The 25693-nt window shown below is 38.4% G+C and overlaps 2 protein-coding genes across 5 annotated transcripts; both read right to left on the bottom strand.

The window, feature by feature from the left end:
* On the bottom strand, positions 1-25693 carry LOC18428099 (peroxisome biogenesis protein 3-2). 4 transcript variants are annotated; one of them, XM_088855730.1, is made up of 7 exons: positions 25342-25693; positions 25070-25231; positions 24751-24975; positions 24448-24578; positions 2162-2289; positions 1848-2078; positions 1-351 (listed from the first exon to the last, which is right to left on the bottom strand). In XM_088855730.1, the coding sequence occupies exons 2-7, from the start codon at positions 25086-25088 to the stop codon at positions 96-98; spliced, it is 990 nt and encodes a 329-aa protein (XP_088711856.1). In that variant the 5' UTR covers positions 25089-25231; positions 25342-25693; the 3' UTR covers positions 1-95. The 4 variants fall into 4 exon arrangements, with proteins under 4 accessions (XP_088711856.1, XP_011621142.1, XP_088711857.1 ...); XM_011622840.3 differs by having other exon boundaries at positions 24751-24950; XM_088855731.1 differs by having other exon boundaries at positions 25431-25693.
* Positions 4812-14409, bottom strand: LOC148779048 (uncharacterized). Its single transcript, XM_088855308.1, has 4 exons — positions 14274-14409; positions 13875-14162; positions 7135-7253; positions 4812-7041 (listed from the first exon to the last, which is right to left on the bottom strand). The coding sequence occupies exons 1-4, from the start codon at positions 14407-14409 to the stop codon at positions 6613-6615; spliced, it is 972 nt and encodes a 323-aa protein (XP_088711434.1). The 3' UTR covers positions 4812-6612.

The following is a 25693-nucleotide window of genomic DNA, read 5'->3' as shown; positions in this document are numbered from 1 at the left end:
TTATTCTAACAAAATCCACTATAATCGCAATGTGTCTGAATATTATTCAAAGCTCATCATGCAAAAAAATAAAAATAAAAATAAAAAGTTCAATGCTATGGTGCAAGAGGCATGTTAGCATATAGAAGCCTGTAAAACAATTCGACCTCAGGTAAACTTCTGATGATATGAATGTACCTATTTCTGCTTGGCTCCTCAAGCAAGTCTGAGCTCAACTGCGCAACTCTGGCCAAAATCTTTGCAAGAGGAATTCCATTCGATGAGCCACCATCAAAGTGCGGTCTCACCTCCTCCATCACACCATCTGTAACATTCTTCAATGCTATCTCTGCCACCCTAGAAAAATCATCACTGCACATCAAGGCAAACCAACCATTAGAAATTTTCCTAGATAAAGTAGTCACCTTTATTTTCATTCGGTAATTTGATTCTTTTCTTAAACTTTATGCTTCATTTGTGCGTGAAAATAAATAAGCCTCCAATGTTTCTCCTTTGTAGTTCTATGGATGCTTGCAACTCAACATCCTTGAGCCCAAAGAATTTGCATTGCCCCTTGTTCATATTTCAAATCCACAGATTATAAACAACGTCATATGCAAATTTGGGACTCTGGGTGCATTGAGCTATCCCAGAACATGAATGCAGCAGTTGTCATAGATCTATTTTACCATTGGGACTTAATTCCTTCAACTGAGCAAGCATGGGAGTTTCCTTTACTCAGTTCAGGATGCAGAAAATAGATGATTATATGACCATTGCATAATTTGCATAATGCAGGAATTTGGATGCATCTTTTGAAAAATTAAGGTAACAGTCATACCTCACCACTGTTGAGGCACTGTTGTACTAACACGCAGCGCCGCTCCCCCCCCCCGCCCCCCCCCCCCCAAACAAACCCACCCAACCAAAAAGAAAAAAAAAACAGACATCGCATACACAGCAGTATTGCCCTAACACTTTACAGGGGGTTGGTGTCATGTGTCGATACTTAGACACATGTCAACTGGATAGACACATGACTATGCATGTCACTGATTTTTAGTACCATGTCAATACTTCCTATAGAAGGTCTAATATAATAATTTCCACTTTGTTATGATTAAAAATCGATGTAATCAAGGCGTAGAGTAGACTTGCATGGTGGTGAAGCAATAGGTTCAAAACCCACCTCGTCCAAATGCGAGGTATAGTAATTTTATAATGTTATTTTACATATTTTGAAGGTACTTAAAAACCAAAAACTTAATGAGCCAGAGGGGATCGACAACATCACCTTTTGTTAATGTGTGGTCGCCTCTACCATGAGATATGGAACGTTTTTTGAATAATGGTGTAATTAATCACATATATTCTTTCTCAATGATAAAATGCAAAGCTAAAATAAACTATTGCAACAATGAACTAGGGATTTTGAACCATGGACCTCTCTCTCCATAGTCTTAAACATGTGCTATACCGTCTAGGCCACTTACTGATTTAAGCTTTGAAAATGTTCATCTATAGGAAACTTAAGAAAGCAAAACATTTTCTGGATGTGTTGAGAAGTACTGCTGTTTTAAACTCCCTTACTAGCCAATCTAGACATACACGGACACCAACATGTGTGGCAGTATCTATGTAACACTGACAGACAAAAACACAGGAAAAAAATGTTCGGTGTGCATATGTACATGTCTCTGTATGTGTGTGTTTTTGTGTGTGTGAGAAAAGAGTGAGAGGGAGAGAGAGAGAAAGACAGAGAGCACCTATAAAAGTTCTAGGCCGATTAAATATAGAAAGAATGAACCAATTCAAGCGCCTGAAAATTGAACATGAAAAACGAAAATAATTTCCATCCAACTCCTTACCTCGCCAACACAGCACGTGTCTCCACCACTAGCTGTTCCAGTTTGCCAGTGGCACTTGGATGTAAAGATTCACCAATATGAGAGGATGCTGGGGTGAGCTCTTTATATGCAGAGGCAGTCTCAGGAACAATATAATTAACCCAATGATGGGGCCCACTCATAAAGGACTGTAGCATCCTGGCAAATGTATCGTGCAAGTCGGCCATGGTGAAAGGGTCCCTAAGATGCTTTCTGCATTCACAACATCCCAAATGAGATTGGCTCTGTGCGTGTCTGTGTGTACATGTAATACAGAGAGGGAGAGGACTGCTTACTCCTTGAGGATATCCGTAGCAGCACTTTGCATGTCGAGAATCAAAGAACTGATGTTGCAATCTGAGAGGTAATTAGCAGACGCTAAGAATTCATGCTGCCCAAGCCTATCAAGAGGTTCAGCTTCATCCTGCCAAAAAAAAAGAATAAGAAAGTATACCACTAATTCATTTGGCACAATATTTATCTTCCATTGGAAAGTACAGGCAAACTATACGACAACCATAAACAATGCATATAACAACTACTAATTTTTTGTTTTTTCCATGAATTTCAGCAACTATGACATTAGTATGATACCATCAACTGAGAAATAATACTTCAGTGGATTTTGTCTGAAATTCTCTCACCCACTTGGCAAAACTAAAACAAGGGACTAACAAAACAGTGCCAGTAGTAAGCTGGTGTTCCAATTCTTTCATGGAATGGCATATGCCATAGAACAACGACATTGAGCCCTTCTTTCTGCCCACTAGTCCCCTACAGGTTATATTGCTACTCAAATGTGTCACAGCACTATTCTCCTCCCAACCACTCTATTCTGGTTAGCATGGAGTTCATGAAACCTCTCAATTTTATCAATTTATGCTCAAGCTCCTAAAGAAAAACTGTCCAAAAGTTTATTAAGCACCTAAAGACTGCAACGAAAAACTTTCAAGTGAATGATGCAGGTTTTAACTTTGATGTGTAGTATACTCCAGCAACAGAGTACTGGTAATATTAATGGCGCATTTATTATGACAATAGACAGGTGTAGGTAAACCAAGTCTTACAACCACATATCATCCAACCAAGGCCAAATAACCACGTAGGTAGCGTAGGATCATGGTATTCAGTGTTAGGCTTTGAGAACTACATTCAAGCCCATAGGCAAATTTACCATTTCATGTAATTAAGGATGATACAAATACCATGGTGGAGAGACAGTCACTTGAGCAACCTGCCGCATGAGCATCTGAATGAGTAGCTAGAAGCATCTGAAATGAGAAAAAATTAGACATGGCTTACAGATAATAAATTAGCCATTTAGCTCCTATAAGATGCATGGACTTGACCACCCAAGTGGATCGACTGAACACATGGACAATAGTCACCATACGCCTCATTCTCGTTCTGATTAATGAATAACAACCCCCAATAAGCTGTAAGCTGCCAATGCTTACTATTAAGAATCATCCTCCCATAGTTAATACTAGAAGCACACAAACATCCCTGTAGTGTCCCTGATTAGTAAGATAAGTGTTTGCAGGTAGTGTCCCTGATTAGTAAGATAAGTGTTTGCATGCATTTCTGACGCAGCCCTCCCCCCCCCCTTTGGGTGAGAATAACAGAGATCATGGTAGCAACCGCGGCTTTCGGGTACCAAACACACACCCAAAAAATATGCAAGAGCACGTACGAGGCCCATTCAAGATTCATCCGGGCTCAACAACAGTGAAGCCCCCACTTTTCCTCTGCTGGGGGCCCACCCAATAAAAGCCACAGCACCCCAAGCCTTTCTGGCTCCGAACCACTGTGAAGCATGCAAGAAAGCCTGTGTGTTTTATAAAGCACTCCCCTGAATTGATGCCAAAAGGATCGTGGAAGTAGATATTGTCCCAAAAGACATCCCCAAACTCCAACTCAATCGGATGTCCAGACTAGAGGAAACAAGAAAGTCAACACAAGGGAAGTTCACCACATGTGTATTGTTATGGAGCATGTCAAATCACTAAGAACCACTGGAATTTGATCTCAGATAGCTTCGGGACTGTCACGGGTGGACTCGAATTTCTTCTCAATCAGACACCCGTAGGTCCGACTTTCCAAAAATAGGCATATGGCATACTATTCCAACATTGCAGTCCAAGAACACTGCCAAAAGTGGCAAATTTCTGCAACCGTGCCCCAAAATTGAGCAAACTCGACGACATTGCAGCTTCTGATCGGCAAGGTGGATCAGAACGAAATTCGGATATGTTGTACCCCTCGTCGAGCACTGATATTTGGAATTGTCTCACTCATGATGTACAGACGGATCGCAGAAGATCTTTGAGAGAAGTTTGCAAGTTTCCAAGCTTATGCTAAACACAGTCTATGCGAACTCTCCTCGCTTATTGGCCCTAACTTCACATCCAACCATCATCTCGGACCCAAAATTGCTGCATTTCAATCATGGCTTGAAGACCTTCGAGATGGCATAAGAAAATTCACGATCAGGGTCTAGATGGGCGGTCATCCGAGGCTCGCAAATAGGAAAAACTTTTTGTTACAAAATTTTGGGTTTCTAGCAACTTGCCAGAGCCATATCTAGGCCGATCAGAAGGATTTTCCACACTTTTTGGTGCAAAACGACCATGGCGGGGTCTCCTTCAATTTTCCGGTCAGCAAATTCCCAATAAACCTAGTATTTTGCAACATCGATAGTTATGTTCAAAAAATGTTTGTGAAGAGTTGCATGAAAATCCCAAAAACTTGAAATGGACACAACTCCGTTGAATCTTCAAGGTTTCATGCGAAACTTATGTCAAAATGATCTTGGCGGCATGATCTTTATTATCTCGGCAATAGTTCACTCGTTGCGGCACGGGAAAATCCAAAAATAAGGCCCAATACCATGTGGTTGGGAAGAGGCCGTCTTTGAGGGACCTAGTTGGCGTCCATTTTCATCCATTTTTCTTTTACTCGAATTTCTTTGTATTTTACCTTTTTTCTTTTTCACCCAATTCCCCCAAACTTTGAGCATCCACACATATTTGAGTGGGGGCTCTATATAAGCCTACCTCCATCACCCATGAGAGGGCTCTCTTTGCATGCTTGAATAGGAGAAACTCTACTGCCTTGAGATAGGAGAGAGAGAACTTTTGCAAAAGAGTAACCGTACCATAGTTGTTGGTAATACCTGGGAACCCGAATCATTTAAGGAATCAGAATCACGGAATCGCGGCCGGCTAGAAGATTCCTATTTTCGGAATCAATGTTCACACAAAGGGAATCAAAAATTGATAAAAATGGAATCGAGATTCCGCCACATATGGAATCAAGATTTTGACCTCCTTGGAATTCAGACTCCCATCTCCAAGGAATCGAGATTCTAAAATCCTTGGAATCTAATTTCCAACATATGTGGTACCGATATTCGCAGCAGTTTGGAATCGAGATTCTGACATATTTGGAATCGAGATTCCGATATATTTGGAATCGAGATTCCGACATATTTGGAATCGAGATTCCGACATATTTGGAATCGCGTTTCTAACGTATGTGGAACCGAGATTCATGCCAATTTGAAATCGGGATTCATAGTAGTTTAGAATCAAGCTTGATCCCAATTGCCAATTGAGATTTGTAACTCTATGGAGTCAAGTACGAATCCCCATAGAAACAAGTTTCCTATATCATCGACATCTCACGCTTTATCGACTTAGAAACTATTTAAGCAATCGATATCAAATATTTGTTATTAGACTTGTAAAAGGTATCCTCAGATTTGAAGTCAATGTATTGATTATTGAACTTAGAGTCAAGTAGTCCACTAGGAAAGTCATCTACAAAAGATACAAATGTTATCCCAGGTATTTCTAAATGGTATTATTATACAGACAAAATAGGGTTTTCTCTATGCCATGGTATTTATTATAGGTGTTGTAGTTACCAATTATACTTTAAAGAAACATTAGTCCATCCTAGCACTAACTAGAAATGTGATTAGAACCATGCCTAGCACCACTAGAAGCATTTGCACTATTAGAAGCATTGGAATTGAATGAGGATTTCTACTCCAATTACCTATAAAAAGCAGTAACTATTCAAGATTGGACATTATGTACGTCTAATTGTTTTCTTCGTAAATTTTTTTTTTTTTTTTGGCTTGCATTTACATTATGCCATTGTGGTAGGGGAGAAATTCAGTCTAAACATCAAGCACATACATAGATACATTATTGCATGAACTACAAACCGGTGTTTTAAAATGCAGGATGCGGCCCTGATGCGGTGGGGGGCCGATGCGGCGATGCAGCTCGATGCGGCCCGGATGCGGGTGCATCGCGATGATGCGGTCAATAAATGTAACAAAATTCTAAAAAATCTAAAAAAATAAGTTAATGCATAGAAAAAAATATGAAGGTGATATATGTGATAGTAGGTATTTTAGTTTAATGAAAACTATTAGCTGTCGGAGATTCTGTATCCAGGTATCCACAATCCCCTGTAGAAACTAGAAACTTGAAACCAACTTCATAAAGCATTCAACAATCAACAACCATCAGCACAAATTTGCACCAAAAGCACAACTATAATTAAGCACAACCATCAACAACCATAAGTACAACCATAAGCACAAAATAATGATATTACAAAATACAAATCAAAAGTCAAGCTCAAGAAGAGTTAATAGTTAATAAATAATAACTTAATACAATCATCCATTTTGAGAGTCAATTTTGAAATTTGAACTTCATTTTTTCCAATATCAATCAGACAAGTCATCATGAGAGTCGTCATGTGCATCTTCAATATCATCCTCGACGGCCTCCATGTATTCTTCTTCATCGATCTCCTTTGAGTCAGCTTCCTCCTCAACCTCTGAAGCTAATGTGAGAGTGCGACTAGACCCAGCAGCTCCTCTACTCCTTTGTGCTCTAGTATTAGGTCGATCTTCTTCATTAGCCTCTGTTGCTAGCTCGACATCAAACCATGTAAGATCCTCACCCTCAAACACACGCTCTTGTCTTGGATCCATGGTCCACTCACTTATGTAATCACCATCAGCTTCATATAATTGAATAGGGTTGAGCTTCGTGCGATTTTCATACCCCTCCCTAAGACGCTCATTATACCGCACATAAACCAAATCATTCAACTTTTTCTGCTCCAACCTATTTTTTTTTTTTGTATGGAGCTGTGGTAGAAATTTGAAATCAGATAAATTAGATTTTAGATTAGAAAATTGAAATTCAAGAAATAAGGATTAAGGAATGAGGAAAAGACTTACATGCTCAAATGCACTCCAATTGTGCTCACACCCAGATGAGCTACATTTGAGATTCAACACTCGAATAGCGAGACGTTGTAGATTTGGTGTCTCGCTTCCATATAATGCCAACCATGCAGCTGTATAATATTTTATAATTTAGAATATAGTTAAAAATTAAGGGTATAAAATAAACAATGGAACTATACATAAAGTAAGAGACAAGTAAGATTATTTTTGGGCTTTTGGCCGTTATCTGGATCTGTAGTGTCCCTATTTCGAGTGGCAATATCTCTCCCAAAGTTTCTCAAGGCTAATTTGAACTTAATCATGGTTTTGGATCTCATACTGAATATCTTTGTCTGACACCAACCTCTCCAGCACATCTAAGAATCCACCATTTATTACACAATCTGACTCAATGGATGGGTGCTTGTAGTGAATAGATGGGTTCAGAAAATAACCGGCTGAATGGAGGTGCCTGTGAAGTTGGGTATCCCATCTCCTATCAATAATTTCAAGTATAGCCTTGCGCATATTTTCATCATCCTTTAAAATATCTTTTATTTCAGTTCTTGCCCTAGTCATTGCCCATGGCGGGCTTCGCATCACCATTAACCAGTCGAAGCACTCTCACTAAAGGGTGAGCCACCTCCAATGCGATAACTATTTGACTCCAAAAAGATGTATTTAGAATAATTTTTTCAGCCTTTCTCCCATCCCTATGCTTTGACCATTTGCTTTGACTCCATTGCCCTGAAACAAACATGATCCTCAAGGCACTTTTTTGCTTGGCTAGGCTTCGAAGAGTGAGAAATGACGTGGCAAATCTAGTGATACCCGGTCTCACTAATTCTCTCTTCTTTGTAAAAGACCTCATCATGCTTAGGACTATGGTGTGATTGTAAATAAATCCAACAACAAACATAGCTCTTGAAATCACCCCACCAAATAAAGATGTTGTACCCATTTCCTTAAGCATAAAGTTAACACAGAGAGCTGCACAAGGAGTCCAAAACATATGCTTCCTTTTCAAAGTCAAGAGCTGCAGCATAGTTGGCACCATTGTCAGTAATAATTCGCACCACATTTTGCTCCCCAACAAAATCGACAATCTCATCCATCAAGCCAGATAAGTATGTACCATCATGTGACTTGTCTGATGCATCAATAGACTTAACAAAAAAAGGGCAGTTAACCAAAAAAGTAATGAATGCCCTTGATTTCCCATCGGACCAACCATCACACATAATAGTGGCCCCATATTTCTCCCACCCTTCTCTCTGAGAAATCAAAATTTTATTCACATCAAATACAACATCCTTCAACAAGGGCTCCCTAACCTCATGTAGTGAAGGAGGAATAAGTCCTGGGCCATGTTGCCTAATTGCCTGGACCATACATGCAAAACTATCTAGAGTTATAGTATTAAAAGGAGTGTCGGCCATGTAAATCCACTCTACAATCCACTTACATACCGACTTCCTTTGTTCTTTCTTATATTTATTGTCAATTGTGGTTTGTTTTGTTTTTTTCTCTCTCCTGAACCACAATTTCAGGGCTAGGGGTGATAAAAGAATCCATTAGCCCCTTAAAGAGAGGTGTTCTTCTCTCAACACTACCACCAATATTTATAACCCTCTCTCTTCAAGTTGGAGTATGAGTACCTCTTTGCCTCATAGAAACTTCAGACATATCATCATCATCATCAAATAGTTGCAATCATCAAGTAACTCCTTTCTTTTCTTTTCTTTTTTCTCTTTATCTTTTTTCAATCTATCCAAATATTCTCTAATCCCCTTTTTTATATCATCTGTAGCCTGTGGGCATGCTCTTACATTCCCAAAAATTCCGGCTATATGTTCTTTTTGTCGAAAAATACCACCCATATAAGTATTTCCACAGAGAAAGCATATCACAATTTCTATCTTTCAGATTTTTTCGTTTAGCATATTTCCAAGCCGGATCCTTGTTACTAGAAGATTGGGAAGAAGACATTACCCCAAAAATCAGTAGAACAGTATTATTGTACAAGAAGGAATAAAAAGTTACCGACTCTGTGAAGTAGTGCTCGATTTCTTCACGGCCTTTGAAATCCCCAATTTCTTATCACAAATTCACCTTAACATCCCCAAATCAACAATCAAAGGCATCAAATGAACATCCAAGTATCAAACAACAGCCAAATCGAAGATTTGGATGAAAAAAAAATTTTCGCCAAAATTTGTTTTTCCTTCGATTTGATGCAAAAAAAGCCACAAAAGTGGCTGGAAATCTTCATTTAGGAATAAACCTCCTAACAGTTTCCCTAAACTTTGGAACTACAAAAAGACCATTTTGCCCCTCCCCGAGGGGCAAAATCAAAACTTTTTTCCATTGAAATAGATGCGGCGCAATGCGGTGCGATGCGGGATGCGGCGCATATGCAGCCGCATCTGTCAAAAGCGCATATGCGCCAGTTCGCGATGCGGATGCAAGCGTATCCCGCATGATGCGGCCGCATTTTAAAACACTGCTACAAACCAATAATTTAGAGAGAGATTTTGACATCAAACAGGTATCTTATGAAGGTCGAAGCAAAATTCCATGTTGATTGAATAGCAGTTCCTTGTTCCTATGAACCGACGTATTTTATGTTGTAGATTCTAGATTCAAAACCATAACGAATCAAGATTCATCACATGTGGAATCAAGAACCAATAGACGTGGAATCAATGATTCAATAAATGTTGGAATCAAGATTCAAAAACTTTGGGGCTCAGATTCCACAAATAATGGGATCAAGATTCCTAAAAAGGCATGAAACGAGATTCCTAACTTACAGAATCTAGATTCCTAAGTTCGGTTTCTGTGAAGATCCCTTATCAGACTCGTCGAATAGCGATCCCAAACCGGAACCGCGACCTCGGTAGAGAGATTCATGCAACTATGGACCGTACCCTTTCCCCAACCCTAACCACCCTTTCATCACACCCTAGTTACCTTACCCCAATCCTAACCCACCTTGGTTAAGTCTCTACACTTAACCAAGGTTGCCAAAATCATATACCTAACCAAACCATCTTCTCAACCCTAACCTAAACCTATCACCCTCTTAACCCCAACCTTAACCAAACAAACCCAAGCTTATCCTAACCTTTCTTACTTGCCTTGACCCACTCAAACCCAATCGCCTTAGCTCATCTAAACCCACTTAACCTAGCCTACCAAACCCACTAGACCAAACCTACTAAACCTACCCGAACCGAATTGGACCTACTCGAGCCTACTTGAGCCTATCAAGTCGAACCCACTTGAGATAACTCGAGCCCATTCGGACCCACTTAGTCTAGTCCACTTGAGCTCACCTAACATAACCCACTTCAAACCAAGACTACCCTTACCCAACCAAACTTAGACCTAGCCGAGGTGTCAGCCTACCGAAACGAAACTGCGATTGTCCGATAGAAATCCATTGCAACCCTAGTGTATGCAATCCTTAGACCAATTGCCACAAACCGCGCAAGGGAGTGAGATCAAACCACGCTCTAAGCTAGCGGGAATCGAAGGCGTAGGAGTAGCTTCCTCCCTTTGCAGTGCTTGGCTCACAAGGCTCACCAAGGGAGAAGTAGGGGTGTTTGTCTCACAAGGCTCACCCCAGGTGTTTGAGGCTATCTCCGAAACTAGGCACCCTAGTGCCCCGCCATCCAACGAGCATCAAAAGGCTTTCCGCGGCGTCAAAAGCCAGGATCTAAGAGGGCTATAGCCTGGACACATCCGAACCCACCTCCTTTTGAGGTAAATTCTTGTACCTTGTACTTTTGCCCTCAATAAAATTAATTTTGTTAGTTTGTCATTCGCACATCACAGCACACCTTATCCACACACACATTTGGGCACATTTGGGGTCACATAAGTACACACTTGCATGCAGGCAATGCAGGGGGCCACTGACCAATAAGCACAGGCAATTAGAACTGAAGCCATTGGATCTAAGACTTAATAATGTGTTGCAGAGGATGGGCAACTTTAAATACTTAGAGGAAAGAGTTCCACCTCCTCCGACCTAACTCTAACTAGATTCCCAATATTTTCAACTGGACCTAAAGATTGTACTTTGCGAAGATTTCCCATTACAAAGCTACTGCACATGTCATTCCTTGCAAAGTGTTCATCTTGAAACAAGTTAAAACAATTCTTCGGCACCCTACCTGAGACCAGGAGGCTTTCTGGACAACTAAAAAGTTTCCAACATACTGAAGGTAGGAAACTATTTCCATCCTCATGCAAATATTGGAATAAAGGTTAAGAGTGACAAAACTTTCCCAATTCCCCCCTCCTTTGGAACAAATATTGGAATCAAGGTCAAGACTGACAAAACTTTCCCAATTCCCCCCTCCTTTGGAGCTTTTAATAATTGCAAATAAGTTTGAGGGTACTTAAGTGGGTTTTGACTAAAATAAAACTGGTTTTGGAGAGGCCCTCTCCTTTCCATACTATTATAAGCAAAAAGTAAATGGTTGAAAGGACTAAGTCCATACATGTCACAAATTGGTGTGTGCAACTAGAAGTCTAGTGCCTCACGCTTGCTCTCTTACATGAAGCAACCAGTACTTAGTAATTGCATACATTTGATATATTACAAAAAAGAGACGTCCAGATGTCTTTTGCTTTCTACAAAACTTGGTAGAAACTATGTCCCACTCGTTCCTCTTTTGCAGTAGATTTCAATGAACTCATGTCACCATAGCAGATCTTATATTTTGCCTGCAAAATAATACATCTAGACTATAAATTGTTGTCAAAGGATCGGACAAGTGTATTAAAGATCCTGAAGAGCAAGGCTCTATGTCACTCCCAGAGCATCATAACTTTCCATCCCGGCTACAAATTTAACCTCAATCTCTAATACATCCTATTGTTTGCCAATTCAAAATCTGAAATCCCTCAGAAATAAGTTTGTTTGTGGATTTATAGTTTCACGTATGTGGACTTGTCACACCTGTATAACAACCCTCCACCTAAGGTTTGCCTCAACCCCATTTTGGATTTGAATGATCTAAGAATATTTTGGGTTGAACATGAGATTCATGAAAATTTACCAGATCTGCTCTCTTTTGCAGGTGGGATCCTGGAAACAAGCTATACCACATATATCCAATTAATCTTTTGTAATATATCTCTGGTTTGAACTTGAGAAGGATTGGGCTGCTACCAGAGATCTTTTTTCGTATTCAGTCACATCAGACACACTTTTTCAAGTATTTCAACTGAAAGTGATCCTCCAGCACATAGGTTAGCAGTCAAGTGATCGCCTAAAGAGTAATAGTTGAGTGAAGTTCTCACTCATCTTATCATTGGATCCCATATTACAGTGTGTGCTTACATAAGTAAATAATTCCCCAGCTTTTTGACATGTAAAGCTGAATCGTAATATCCATTTTCCCTTAAGGAAGAAGATAGTTGGGACATATCAAATGAAGAACTCAACAATAAAAACCCACCATCTATGTGTTGGATATAAACATCCTGAAATTTCAATATTGGCTCAATGGAGCAGCTATCACTAGTGGAGACACACTTAAAACATCATCTGAAGAAACTTGAACTGCCACATTTCGAATGCCATGAAAGAGTAAGTTTCTCATAAAGATAAAATTGGCAAAGGTACACATGCCAGTGTTCCACATTTATGATTCAGAAACACCAATCCTGAAAATGGCCCTTTAGACATGACATGTTCATACGTCATTGTGAAAGGAGGGAGCAGGATTCTGAGCGACCTTAGATGCTTTAGTAGTGAGATTTTGAAAACATAAGGTAAGCAGAAATTTCTGAGTTTCTAAGATGTCAACATGTGAAAGTAACTATTGACAGATGTCCAAGTTATTCACCAGACGAATTTGAGCTCCCAGGAGGTGTTAGAATGAATTTAAAGCCACCCACAGCCAAAGATTGGCTCAAAAAAATATCCCTTAATTCGTTATGCTCTACTTTCTAAAGGATAAAAAAGCACGTAAGTGCTAAAATGAATGCCTTAGATTCACAATTATAGAACTCTAGCTGCCATTTTTTTTTTGGGTAATTCAGTGGGGAAGATAGGCCCCTACCCGTTTTTTCAGATAGATTAGGGCATAGTTAAGGGGGAACCCTTGTGGGTAGGATGACGATCCCGCTCCGGAACCTCGATCCCACGGTTTCTGCAAGGGATCTTATAGGGACCCCAGTTTTTTGATTTTAGGATCTTGCTCCCAAAAAAAGGGGGACCACATTCCATCCATTAGTGTAATCCAGTTCCATTTCCAAATAGATCCTCATTCCCATCAACCATGGTCCAAGGTTTTGGTACATTAAAATCTCGGGTTCTATGTTTGTGGCCTGTACTTTCATTAATGAATGATATCAGGATAGAGATTGCCATTGTCCCGAGTTCCTATTATTTAGGAATCATAAGTTCCATGATGGTAAAATCCAGTCTATTTTTCGCATATCACAAAGTACCATTATTTTAGATTCTTAATTTGAACTAGGTATAGTCTTAGAGTGCCCCATTGTTTATTAAGTCCTATTGGGTAAACCATCCCTCTTAGTTGTGAGAATATATATTTCAATTAAAATCTTATATTTATGATGTTCTGTTGTTTTAGATTCTTAAATCATAATGATGAATCCTCTTAGTTGTGAGATGAGAATTATATGCTTTCATTTCAAGCTTTAAAAAGCTTATTTTACGTCTGAGAGAGAGAGAGAGAAAGATAGACTAGTTCATCTTGTCCTCTTGCCCCTTCGGAGAGCCATCCTTTGAGAAACAATGGAAGCAGAGGACACTACATTCGAAGAAGATGACCCTTGAGTGGTAGGATTTTGAGTTGCTGAGGACTCCAAAGAAGTGGTACATGTCAAACTTGTCATGGCTTGTAGTGGGAGGGACATGCCTTGGTAATGGAGCACTCTGACGAGCCTCATCATCAGCATCAAGCCGAGCCTAATGCTTTTAATGCCCCCAACATCATCTTCAAGGTGGTCATCATCAAGATGAAAATCCCATCCTTTGCACTTCTCTGCATAGTCTGATCGAAGTTTAATTAACAACTTGTCACTCTAGTGAACATAAACCAGTGGCTCGAAGCGTTGAGCATTTAACATGTTCCGCTTAACAATGTGAATATAATTATATGTACTCCAGCAGCTCTCGGCACATGACGAGTTGACATTCTGAGACAACACCTTAATAGCTAGTGAATATAATTCAAGATCCCCACCACCATATGGATCCCACCACGAAACAGATGACACGTTCCTCTGTTGGAAATGCATGCCCGGAGGAAGAAGACTCCTTTATTACTTACAAAATCACTGATGTTATGTCGTATTCTACCCCTCTCATTCTCATCTAGGTACAATCTCGCAAGCGCAGCAAGATATGACACTGATACTCCTTTATCGTGGTGTGGCTTCAGCCTTTATTCCCCACCAGGTTTTGCCATGGTTAACCATTCCTGAAAGTGATACTTAAGATTTAAAACATATGCCAAGCATAGTTAAGAATCTCAATATTATAACAAGAGGGACCTTGTTATATGACATACTTAAATTTCGATTCCTTAACCAAGGGAACTCATATTAGCTCTACTTGACAGCCTCATTTTTATGTATAGTGGAGCTTAAATTCCTGCTAGTCAAAACATCAAACCCGTTGATATGGGATCTCGCTCCCATAAACTTAAGGATCTCGTTCCTTATCTTGATTATTGTACGAACGCTGATCCTAACCCCAAGGAGCTTCCAATATAGGGCGGTTTGGCCAATCCCAAACCAATCCCGCTCTCGTCTCCAACAACTATAGATTAGGGAGTTAGTTTTTTTGAAGGTGTCAGTAGGTGGTGTCAGCAGGATTGGAAACCACAACGTGGTAACTAGGTATGGGGGAGCTACCACCATGAGCCAGCCCCATTCCTAACTCTAGATGCCATTGCAAGAGTAACACGTAAAGTGAAAGACATTCTTGTGGTCAATTAAACACTGGAGAGCCATATTTAGCGGGATCAAGATTGGGACCAATTCTAGGACAGGATCAGGAGTGAGGGATCATGAAAACCTAAGAGGTCCCTATGTTCGGGAATGTCGTCGATATACGAAAAAAACTTAGGGATCGGGAAGGATCCCAATATGTTGGAGAGCTCGATCCCAACTTCTAGGGATCAAATTATAAGATCTACTGAGCTTCATTAGCTTAAAAGTCAAGGTCTTCAAGTGCACTTAACTAGGGCTCCCTAAGTAGGGATTGCATATAGTATTATACATAGTTAATGAATTTTATTAAAACAAATTTATTAAAAATGTAAGAATTCCAATCATTTCATAATAAGTTAATATTTTTGTAGTCCTTTGAGTGTAGTTTATATTTAAATTAGGTAATAAACAAATTTTAAAGAAACTGAAACTTCCTAAAAATTTAGGGATTTGTTTGTTTTTTTTTGTTGGGGGGAGGTAGAGTAGTGGGAATCAAACTGGAGATGTAGCATTGCTTGACGTCAACTGCTAACCACCAAAGCCCAAGCCCAATGCCTAAACTCAAAAAATTGAATCATTATATAATTTTTCCTTTTCCAATTCTTTAAGTGTAGAATATGACTTTATGAAACTTGATGGCAATCATGGTCATCCTTCTTCATTGAATAAAACAGTAACAAGGAAAAGTATTAAGTGGAAGCCCAAGATAACTTGTGTCCCATTAAAGCAGCTAAGAGGGATAGGAAAACCTACCACCATCGGAAATCATATGTTTGAACAAACCATGCAACCTATCATCAACCGAGCCTTATCCTAACTTTGGGATCTGTCACATGAATTTTGTTCCACTATTCTGCTCTGTCAAGGGTCATACCCTTAGTCAGACCATGAGTCACCATATCTATAGGTTCAGGCTTCATAAAAAGATGTGGCAAAATTTTACACTGGTTGCCCTACCTAACACAACCCTCCTCCTTTATCGGCTTGGGACCAGCCATGGTGGAGTTACAACATGCAAGAATATATTTTATAATAGTTGAAGTGTTAACTAATTATGCCAACTATTCATTACTTTGCATTAAGTTGAAGTTCCAAGTTTTGAACTCATGACCTATTAAAGAGGCAAAGAAGGATACGGGAGTCTACCACTAAGGGAATGTTGATCCCATGTTTGTCGAACCTTGGTTCAGTTTACTTATGAACCCCATAGATATGATGTTAAGAAATTAGGATCTGTGTAACTCAGGATCTCAAACCCTAATAAGAAGGATAGAGATCCCCAAGTTTAAAATGGCAAAGAAAGGAGATCCCCCTCTCCGGAGTATAGGAGCAAGCACCCGGAGCTGGATCTTGAGAGATGCTGATAACTATGATGAAAGCAGCCATCTATAAAGAATTAAAGATAACATGATTAGAAGATCCTACTCCAAAACTAATAGGAGCAAACCCAAACATTTTAATGAACATATTAAAACTACCTTGGACCCAACTAGCAAGCACAAAAGAGATGAGGCAAGTGTTTGTCCAAGTTGAACCTTGTGTGTGTGCTCTTGCAAGTGGCTAAGTGTAAAGGGAAGGCTGACTCTGCAGCAACTCCCTGTCAGCAGGGCACGGTTTTCATTGCTACCTTTGTGATAGAACATAGAGATACACTCTAATAAAACAGAAGAAAACAGATAAAGATTGTGGTGGAAGTATAAATGCCACGAGTTTTAATGTTGCAAACTCCAAAGATAATTGTCTCCTTATTAAGATAAAGGTGAGATAATGCATGGAAGTTGATGTGGGTCTTTTCAATGTGACGGTGCCCACAGCATTTCTGTCACTAGAAATTTGACATAATATGATAAATTAGTAAGTATTACCACCCAATCTGATCAACAACCTAGCTAATAGAAATTGTGTTCTAGGCACTATGATAGAGAAAGAACACACCCACAAGTGTTAGGAAAAAAAAATCTCCACATTTCAATCCTATAGAGAAATCAGCAGCAGAATTCTCCATGAAAAAAATAAAAAAAGACGTGGATGACTAAAGACCATGCAACATAAGTCATATGATAGATTCACCTGATTTTTTTAAACAGTAAGAGGAAGAATACTGACCAAAAACACTAAAAGTAGACAAGGTTTGGTACTTTGATGTAGAATCTATAAGAGGGCACCTTTCAACTATGGTCCTCGTGAAGCTCTAGGAGTGGCCAGAAGTATCGTTCAAGGTAATTCAACAAGGCTTAGCTGCTATATGAAAACACGAAAACTTTAAACGTGGAACTATGATCTAGCGTCTCTAGGTTTCCAAAGGACAATTAATTTAGATTTATCTAAGTTTCTTGTAAAAGTTATTGTAAAACATATAGGACTGATATGGGGCAGCAATGTGCCATGCAATGAGTAGTAAACTAGCAATTGTATGAGCATGTCAAGCCACATTTGGTGGTGAAGGATCTAAAGCCATTAACATTGTACGGCCACAGAGGCTCTACTTTCCTTAAGTTATGATCTGAGAAGCATGAGCATATATCATCCCAAAACTTACACTTAAGTTTGGCCTTGGTATTGCAAATTATACCATAAAATTGTCCCAAGAGTCCACGATATTTTTTGCGTACATGTTGAACAGTTAAAATATCAACTTACATTTAGAAAGTTCATACACACATCAAGATGTGTTGATACTTCTGACATTAGGTGTCTATCCAAAACACTTCATTTTAAAGCTCGGAAACTTCCATGGAGGTGTTCAAGACATCAATGAGAACATGAAAATCACTGCAAACATTTCTTGACAGTCAATATTTCTATGCTATTGTAGGACGCTTAAGTGAAGTGTGAAGATTAATCATTCAATATTGTGTTTTCTAATATATAAACACGTATATGTCATATAAACATGTGTTGGACACTGACCCCCATGTGGAGTATCCTTGTAGCAATGGTTAGGCTACATTAGGTTGAAAGCAAATGGGTAGCCTCTCAAGAAATGTGGATCCCATATTGCTTGCTTGCTGATGCCATATCTGATGTTCATCCAACTCATCCATATGAATGTTGGACCATATGAATGTTGGAGAATATAGATAATTATGGATAATTATAATAAAACATGGGATTTCTCTAAGCCCACAATTGTAGGCTAACTCATGTGAGGCCTCATGGTCATACGTGCCAACATCTCCCACTTGGTTATGACGGCCGAGCATAATAATAAGTCACATGCATACTCCCACTTTTGAGTATTGACCTTTAAGAAAATACCTTGTCATGAGGTTTTTCTCACGCTTTCGCGGATATGCCTCTCATAACAAATGTCCAGCCTGAGGATTTTCATGCTAATGCAGATTTGTCACTTATAAAAACTGACTGACTCAAACATTTTTAACTCCCATTGAACTACTGTGCGAATTCTCTTCCAAATATTGATCATAGTGACATGAAAACACCAAATATGTAGTTTTACTGATGATTTCAATCAGCTGATCACAAAGTCCTACATTTAGGGTCAAATTGCTACATGTGTCAAGTGTGTGAACTATTAGGTGCATGGAGACCCTCTAGAAGTAGAAAAGTCAGACGTCATGTGGGAACTTGGAGATTTGGTGTTCTCATAAATCGAGCTGTCAAGTGGTACGATTTCTATTTCCCAACCCAGACTCTGCTACCATGTCAATTTAGACAAAATTGAGTTTCATTCATCAAGAATATGAATTACATCACAATGTAGATGGAACAGATGATCAGTGTAACCTTCATGGGAATGTGCACGTTCATGAATAAAGAATTGAGAGGAACACACAAACACAAATAGAACGAATAAATATTCTCAACAACCATTCTCATCAGCATGTAATCACGAGGATCATCACGAATCATTCTATCCCTACCTCAATCCAAAGCCAATGCAACTTCTAACCGTTGCCTGATAGTTTCTAGACATTACCTACATGCAACCCCCTTCAGCTTCCACCAATAAGTTTTCTTCACAGTGAATCTTCCAGTATTTCCTTCATAAAAAATACTCTCAAAATATCATTGTCTAATAAAACCCTATCTCTAACATCATGTCATTATGTCACTTTTATATTTGTTAGGAACAATGAAAATTACACACACTAAGTTACGAGATAACTATTTTTTTATTTTTTGAGAATAACTGTTTTTGTTTTTTTCTTTTTTTTATTACAATGTCCCCGCACAATCAGTCAACAACATATAAGATGGGGAGTTCATAGGAGCATCACTAAAACTCAAAATTGCCATTAGTCACATATGGCATCTGCTAGAAGACCTGCCATCTAGTCGCAAGTTTTAGGGACAAAGATTGACATTCAATGTTTAAATGTCAATTCATATAATGAATATTTTCAAGAAGTCTCACCCTGAAAGTAACACAAATAGCTATCTGCCCCAGAGGTTATAATAATTTTATGGGAGGTTTTACATGTATGGTGTAGCTCTTTAACAGGATGAGGGAAACACTTACTAAATTTGTGCAAATTAAGCCCCCAAACGACCGTATTTAGCCACCCATACATGCATGCAGTCATTTCAATAATATATAGTTCCCCTCTAGAAAACTAGATCGCTGCAAACCATGAAGCATACCCATATTCCTCTAAAAGTCTTAACAAACTAATGAAGTAGGCAAGTTCGACCTGATGTGGGAGTACAAAATAACCATATCATCCCTACAATCAACATAATTACATTGCAACAACTGAATGTCTAATCAAAAGCCCAAAAATCTACATATATATATATATATGAGCAATGATTTCATGCAACCGTTGTATAGTAATATGATGCAACAACCTTAAAAACCATCTTATGACCATTTGTTTGATCTAAATTTTGAAATATACACTCTTTTCATTCTAATGATCAATCACAAAAAAATAAAAAATTGAAAACACAACCTAGAAAGTATTTTTTTAGCCCAATTAACATAAGCCGTTCATTTTGGTAAGATGCTTAGATCTAGGCATTAGAAGGATTTTTTTCACTTACAATTTTTTCGGATGGCTTTATTATCATTAGATGAGCAATGTTAAAAAAGAAAAAAATTACTTTAAGTTTATAAAGGCTAAGATCTTGAAACTCACAAAATGAATGGTCTAGATTCGTTTTTGGAGGGGACTCATTTGACCATATCTAGGGTTCAAATTGAACTTTTGTTTTTGGGGGGGGGATTGATTATTGAGATGAAGAGAGTGTGTGTGTAAAATTTGGGGTCATACAAATACCACAAACATGGTTTTCTAGAAGTGTCCTTTCATTATACTATGATACAACCGAATTGGATCATGATATATATATATATATATTATGCTTGATGATGATCAATCCAATATAAAACAAAAGAGTGAACTATTCCACAAAGGGCGCTACTTAATTTATCTAGCATCATCATCAGCTACTTATCTAACATCATCACATAATATAATCCAACATGCACATACAATCCATTACTGACATTGCTAGTGTGAAAATATACAAATGAAAATTGATGTAGGCAAGAGGGACAAATAAAAACAACAAAAAAAAAATATGACAGAATATGCCCTATCTTTGGTTCTACAAGGGAGTTCACCCCGAAGGTTGAGAGATTTGACTATCTCCAGATCTGCAAGGGAGTCACCACAAAAAGATATTTTCATAATAGCTCACATATTTACAAGAAAAGAAAATCATAAAAATCTCTGTGATAAAAAAAAATATCAACAAACTAAATGACCTAAAAACCCCAAAAATTTTACAAAACTTAAAGACCAAACAAACCCCATTATTTCCTAAGAAATAAACTCTAACCGCAAAGAAAACACCAAACTACATCATTTGGAAGAATTCAAGAATTTCCCTTACTCAAAAATTTTCCTTAATCACGAGAGGGATTCCTCTTTGTTCTAACCATAGTTGATGGAAAAGGGAATGTTCCAAGAGCATTTTAGGAATCACGAGACTATGGCAATAAGCACCATCTATAGAACGCATATCTCAAGAATCGAGATTCCTACCATTTGGGGGTCACACCCCCAATCTCTTGGAACCACACAAGTAATTATCAAGGAACGAGTACTTTAAGGTCAAAGGTTCAGGTTCTAGAGCATCTTTAACCAATAATCCATGTGTATTAGCATTGATGTATTGAATATGCTTAGCCAGGGTTCCCCTAGTATTGGAATTGAGGTCCTTGATCACAATAAACAAGTTTCCCCTGGTATTGGAATCGATGTATTGAGTGCTCTTTATAGTGGTACCCCACAAGAATTGGAATCAAGGCAAGTTCCCTTAACTAGGGTTCCATACGTACTAGACTTGAGGTTTACTAGAGTTTCTATATTGGATTGGACAAAGAAAGTATGATTGATTTCTTAATAGTGAAGTTAGAAGAATAAGATTTATTTTGGGTTACAGACTTTAGGAATGATGTTCAGTAGACTCTCCAGACACCCAGCCTAATGCTAAGTAGAGTTTCTGGACACCCAGTTTCTGGACACCCATCCTCAATAAATAAATAAAAATAATTTATATATTAATTAATAGTTAATTTTAAAGAACATAATGTTTAAAGGATTCCAAGAATTCAATAATATTTTTGCAGTCATTCTACTACTTGACAATAATGAAGTTTATCTTCTTTCGAATAATATTTAACAAATTCCAAGCATTTCATCATATTTTTGCAATCATTCTACTACTATGGAATAATGAAGTTTATCTTGAACCTGAGACTTGTTAAAGGGTGCTACCATGGACCTCTTTCGTGTTTGGATCCAAATAACTCGGATACATGTCCCTTATAAGTAGAAGCAAGATTCCATGTTGATCAAATCAACGGTTAGGCACACTTATAGACCTTAGGATTTGATGCTCTAGAATCTGAATTCCACATAACTCAATTCGAGATTCCAAAATGGTGGAAGTGAGGTTCCTAAATTTGAAGTACCAGATTCTATGAAGATTAAATGGTCAAAGAGCCAAAGCGAGATTTTGAAGCAGAATAGCCACATGGAGTGAAAGATTCCAGTAACTATGGTTCCAACTAAAATCCATCGCCCTTATCCTATCGAACTTTTGATTGTTGAACTTAATCCAACAAAATTGCGATATGCCAATGAAGCCATGTAATCCTGTGAGATTGAAAGCTTGTTGTCTCCACCACTTGTACTTCATACCTTACAACTAGTCCAACTTTGGCAGCTTGCATGGGCATTTGATTAATGCTTGTATTAGATGCCAATTTTTTATCTTCCTTTTCTGCAGATTCTGTTCCACATGTTGCACTATTATGATGAGTTGTTCTTGTATCACTTGTTGCATTAATTTGCCAGGGTTTTCTTCTAGCTCTAATTGGCTTTCTCTCAAATATTTGGTCCATATGCTCGAAAAATAGATGAATAGATGTTTTGATGGCGTTGCTTTATAGATCTCAGGCTCCAATACCACTTGATTAAGGGAATAGGGAGCAAGAAAAATATACACCATCTCTCTGGGTTTGCAAAAGAATCCACCCCAAAGGTTGAGAGATTTGACCACCCCAAAGGTTGAGAGATTTGACCCTTTCTCTAGGTCTACAAGAGAGTCCATCCCAGAGAGATTTTGTCACAAGACTCAAAAATCAATTCTTCTTCTCTCTCTTCTTTACAACATATCATATATAAGCAAAGGAAAACATATAACCCTAAAAATCCCTATAAAAGAAAAGACATAGTTTCCCTTAAAATATCTAACAATACTAAATGAGCTAAATAAAAAGATCAAACCAATTGCATTGTCTTCTAACAAATAAAACCTAACCACATGGAAAAAAAAAAGAGTCTAACTGTCTAACTACATTAAAAATAGACAATTAATGCACCATGAAATATGTATCTACCATTACACTACTCCTTAATTTCACCTTAATCACAAAGAAGCAAATAGATATGCATATAAACCAATTGGGGGTAAATCCACAAAGGCCGACGAATTATCATGACATGGTCTATTGCTACATAGGCAGCCAAACATTGCTTTCCACCACAAGGGCAGCCAAATTATCCAATGAATAAACCACCTCCATTCACAAAACACTCTTAAGTATTCACTAGCCATATCAATGGAAACATACAAAAACTGAGTGCCTAGTGAGACACCCAACCAACTTTGGGTAGTTCACTTAAAACACCTTATGCATTCCACACGTACAATGAAAATGTCAACCCTGAAATAATGTAGCAAACTAGAACTTGTAGCTCAGTATTGATTTAGTATTTAATATTATCAAGGAAGTGAAGAGTAGGATCAAGAGCTGCCATAGCACTATCACATATGGAGAGTTCACAAGGTCTCCTCACCCCTTTGACATCAGCAAAATTTCCAATTTGTGTAAATCGTTTATTATACAAATGGACATGCATGAAATGGAATTGGAGGTGATCGTTGATGTGATGAATTGTAACCTAGCTAATCTCATTGTCCATAGAAGGAGGAAAAGAACCAAACCTGATATGAATGGCAGACAGAATGTAATCAAATTTTTCAATAGACAAACAAGACCCTACACAACTTTGCAAACCTTCTTCATAGGACTCAGCGTTCTAAAGCTAATCATGGCCCCAAGGGTGTTGGTTAGAGGTGTATCTACACTTAAAACGCCACGGAATAAATTGTCAACAATGGTATAGGCCTATGCAATATTGGTAGAGGTGTGAATTTTTTCAGGGCTTTGCCTAGTTGTTATCATTAGGGGTGACTGACCCAATATCATGGTATAGCTAAAAGAGACAGAACTATTCTTAAGTCTGTAAGCAGTTTTTGCAAAGATTTCTGACTTTTTATCCTTTTTACGAAGGATCAAAGCTCTACATAAGCCTAAGAAGGCTATGTTGGGGATCCAGTAGGTGTAACTAACTTTTCTGTACCTAGGGAAGGTTTTGGGCACCATCTGAACATTATTGCTATCCTTTCGTTCCTTGTGTTTTCTACATAAAGACATGGAATTGAGGAACATACAATTGCGAACATGATTACCACAAGAGTCTTTGAGGAATCCATCACACTCTTATGTTATTAAAGAGCCTTCAAGTACTATGGTCTACAGTATTAATTCATCAACTCATTTCCCTAATATCCAAAATCCTGATGAAAATGTCTCGCAATTTCAAAATGCAAAATAAGTAAAAAAGCACATTGCAATGATAAAAATTGGACTCATCAATAATGGAATTGAGGAACACGCCTTTTAAACCATAGAAAAAGAGTAGTGTACAGCACAACCAGTTAAAAATATAACTATGACCAAAATGTATAATAAAGCTACTTAAACATCAATAACAATACAGAAACAAAGCAGCACCATACCTGTGAAAATGAAATCTCGAGACCGCGAGCCGTATCAACGTAGAGATGTCTCCCTAAGATATTGACTTGAACTCTTATATATAAGTTAAGTATGGTCGTTGCCCAAAGTGATGATGCTGTTCTTGTGAAACCTAAACATTCATAAAACCCAGACCCCGATTTTCAAGGGAGAAAGCAAAGAAATCTAGCCACCATCTCCTAATTTTACTATACCTAATGATGAGCTTCCAAGATGGTCTAGAAAGGAAACATACACGTAGTAATCCTAAGTAGAGAGCCGATAGCCCGATAAGCATTACTTACTAAGAATTTTGAGTCTTTCCCATAATTCGAGCTTTTCCTGAGAAGTGAGAATATTGGGTTGCCCCTTCCCATGCATCAATCTCTCCATCAACTGAGAAAAGTCCAACTCTTCAAAAAGGCGAGACCTCAAATTACGCAGCACATAAGGTAGAGTTGCGGAATCAGAAATTCTCTGAATATTTTCGAAATGGAGCTGCAACCTACAAACCCATAACCAAACTCTCACTGTAATGAAAACAAATAAAAAAATAAGAAACCATATTCTCTCTGAAAGTAACATATTCTACAAGCCCAAATAGGTAGGGAAAATTAATCATACTGGGCCTTGATGTGTTCATCTGCTTCTCTTTGGCCTTCAAATTCTCTCTCTAGAGCATCAAGCCTCTCTTTATGAGCAAAATAAAGCCTATAAAAAGCATACCCACTTCCTACAATCCCCACTGTGACAAAAACCTTTCTTCTATGTCTCCTCCAAAAGTCCCTAATTTGTGTAAAACCAGAAACCCACAAATATATAAGCAATGTAACAGGGCTTGTACAATCACCCTACAATGACCCACAAAATGAAAGCCACAAAGGGGCCAAATTTACCTCAAAGAGAGCATCATTTCATAAAACAAGCACAGCGGCTACATGCTCCAATCAAAAAACACAGACTTTCATGGACAAAATTGCATTACCCCAACAAAAATTCAGATGAGATAGAGAGAGAGTCCAACTGAAGCGCTTGTTTGGAAGCCCAGAGACGTCAGGCTCTTATTAATGAGAGAGAAAACAAGGGAGGGGATATGGCGCTGCACAACTTAAACCGAAGCTTTCTCATTTTCTCTCTCATCTGCATGTCTCTCTCTTTTTCGGCTTGTTTCCAACCAGACTCCTCCTGGGGTTTCCTTCCTCTCAATCACTCGCACATCGTTTTTCTCTGTTTCTCATACAGAGTATT

This window comes from Amborella trichopoda, chromosome 13 (genome assembly GCF_054954075.1).
Source record: "Amborella trichopoda isolate Santa Cruz 75 chromosome 13, AtrichopodaSantaCruz75HAP2 v2.0, whole genome shotgun sequence".
NCBI classification, from domain to species: domain Eukaryota; kingdom Viridiplantae; phylum Streptophyta; class Magnoliopsida; order Amborellales; family Amborellaceae; genus Amborella; species Amborella trichopoda.
Note: the sequence above shows the minus strand (reverse complement) of the source record. Positions and strands in the feature narration are given on the sequence as shown.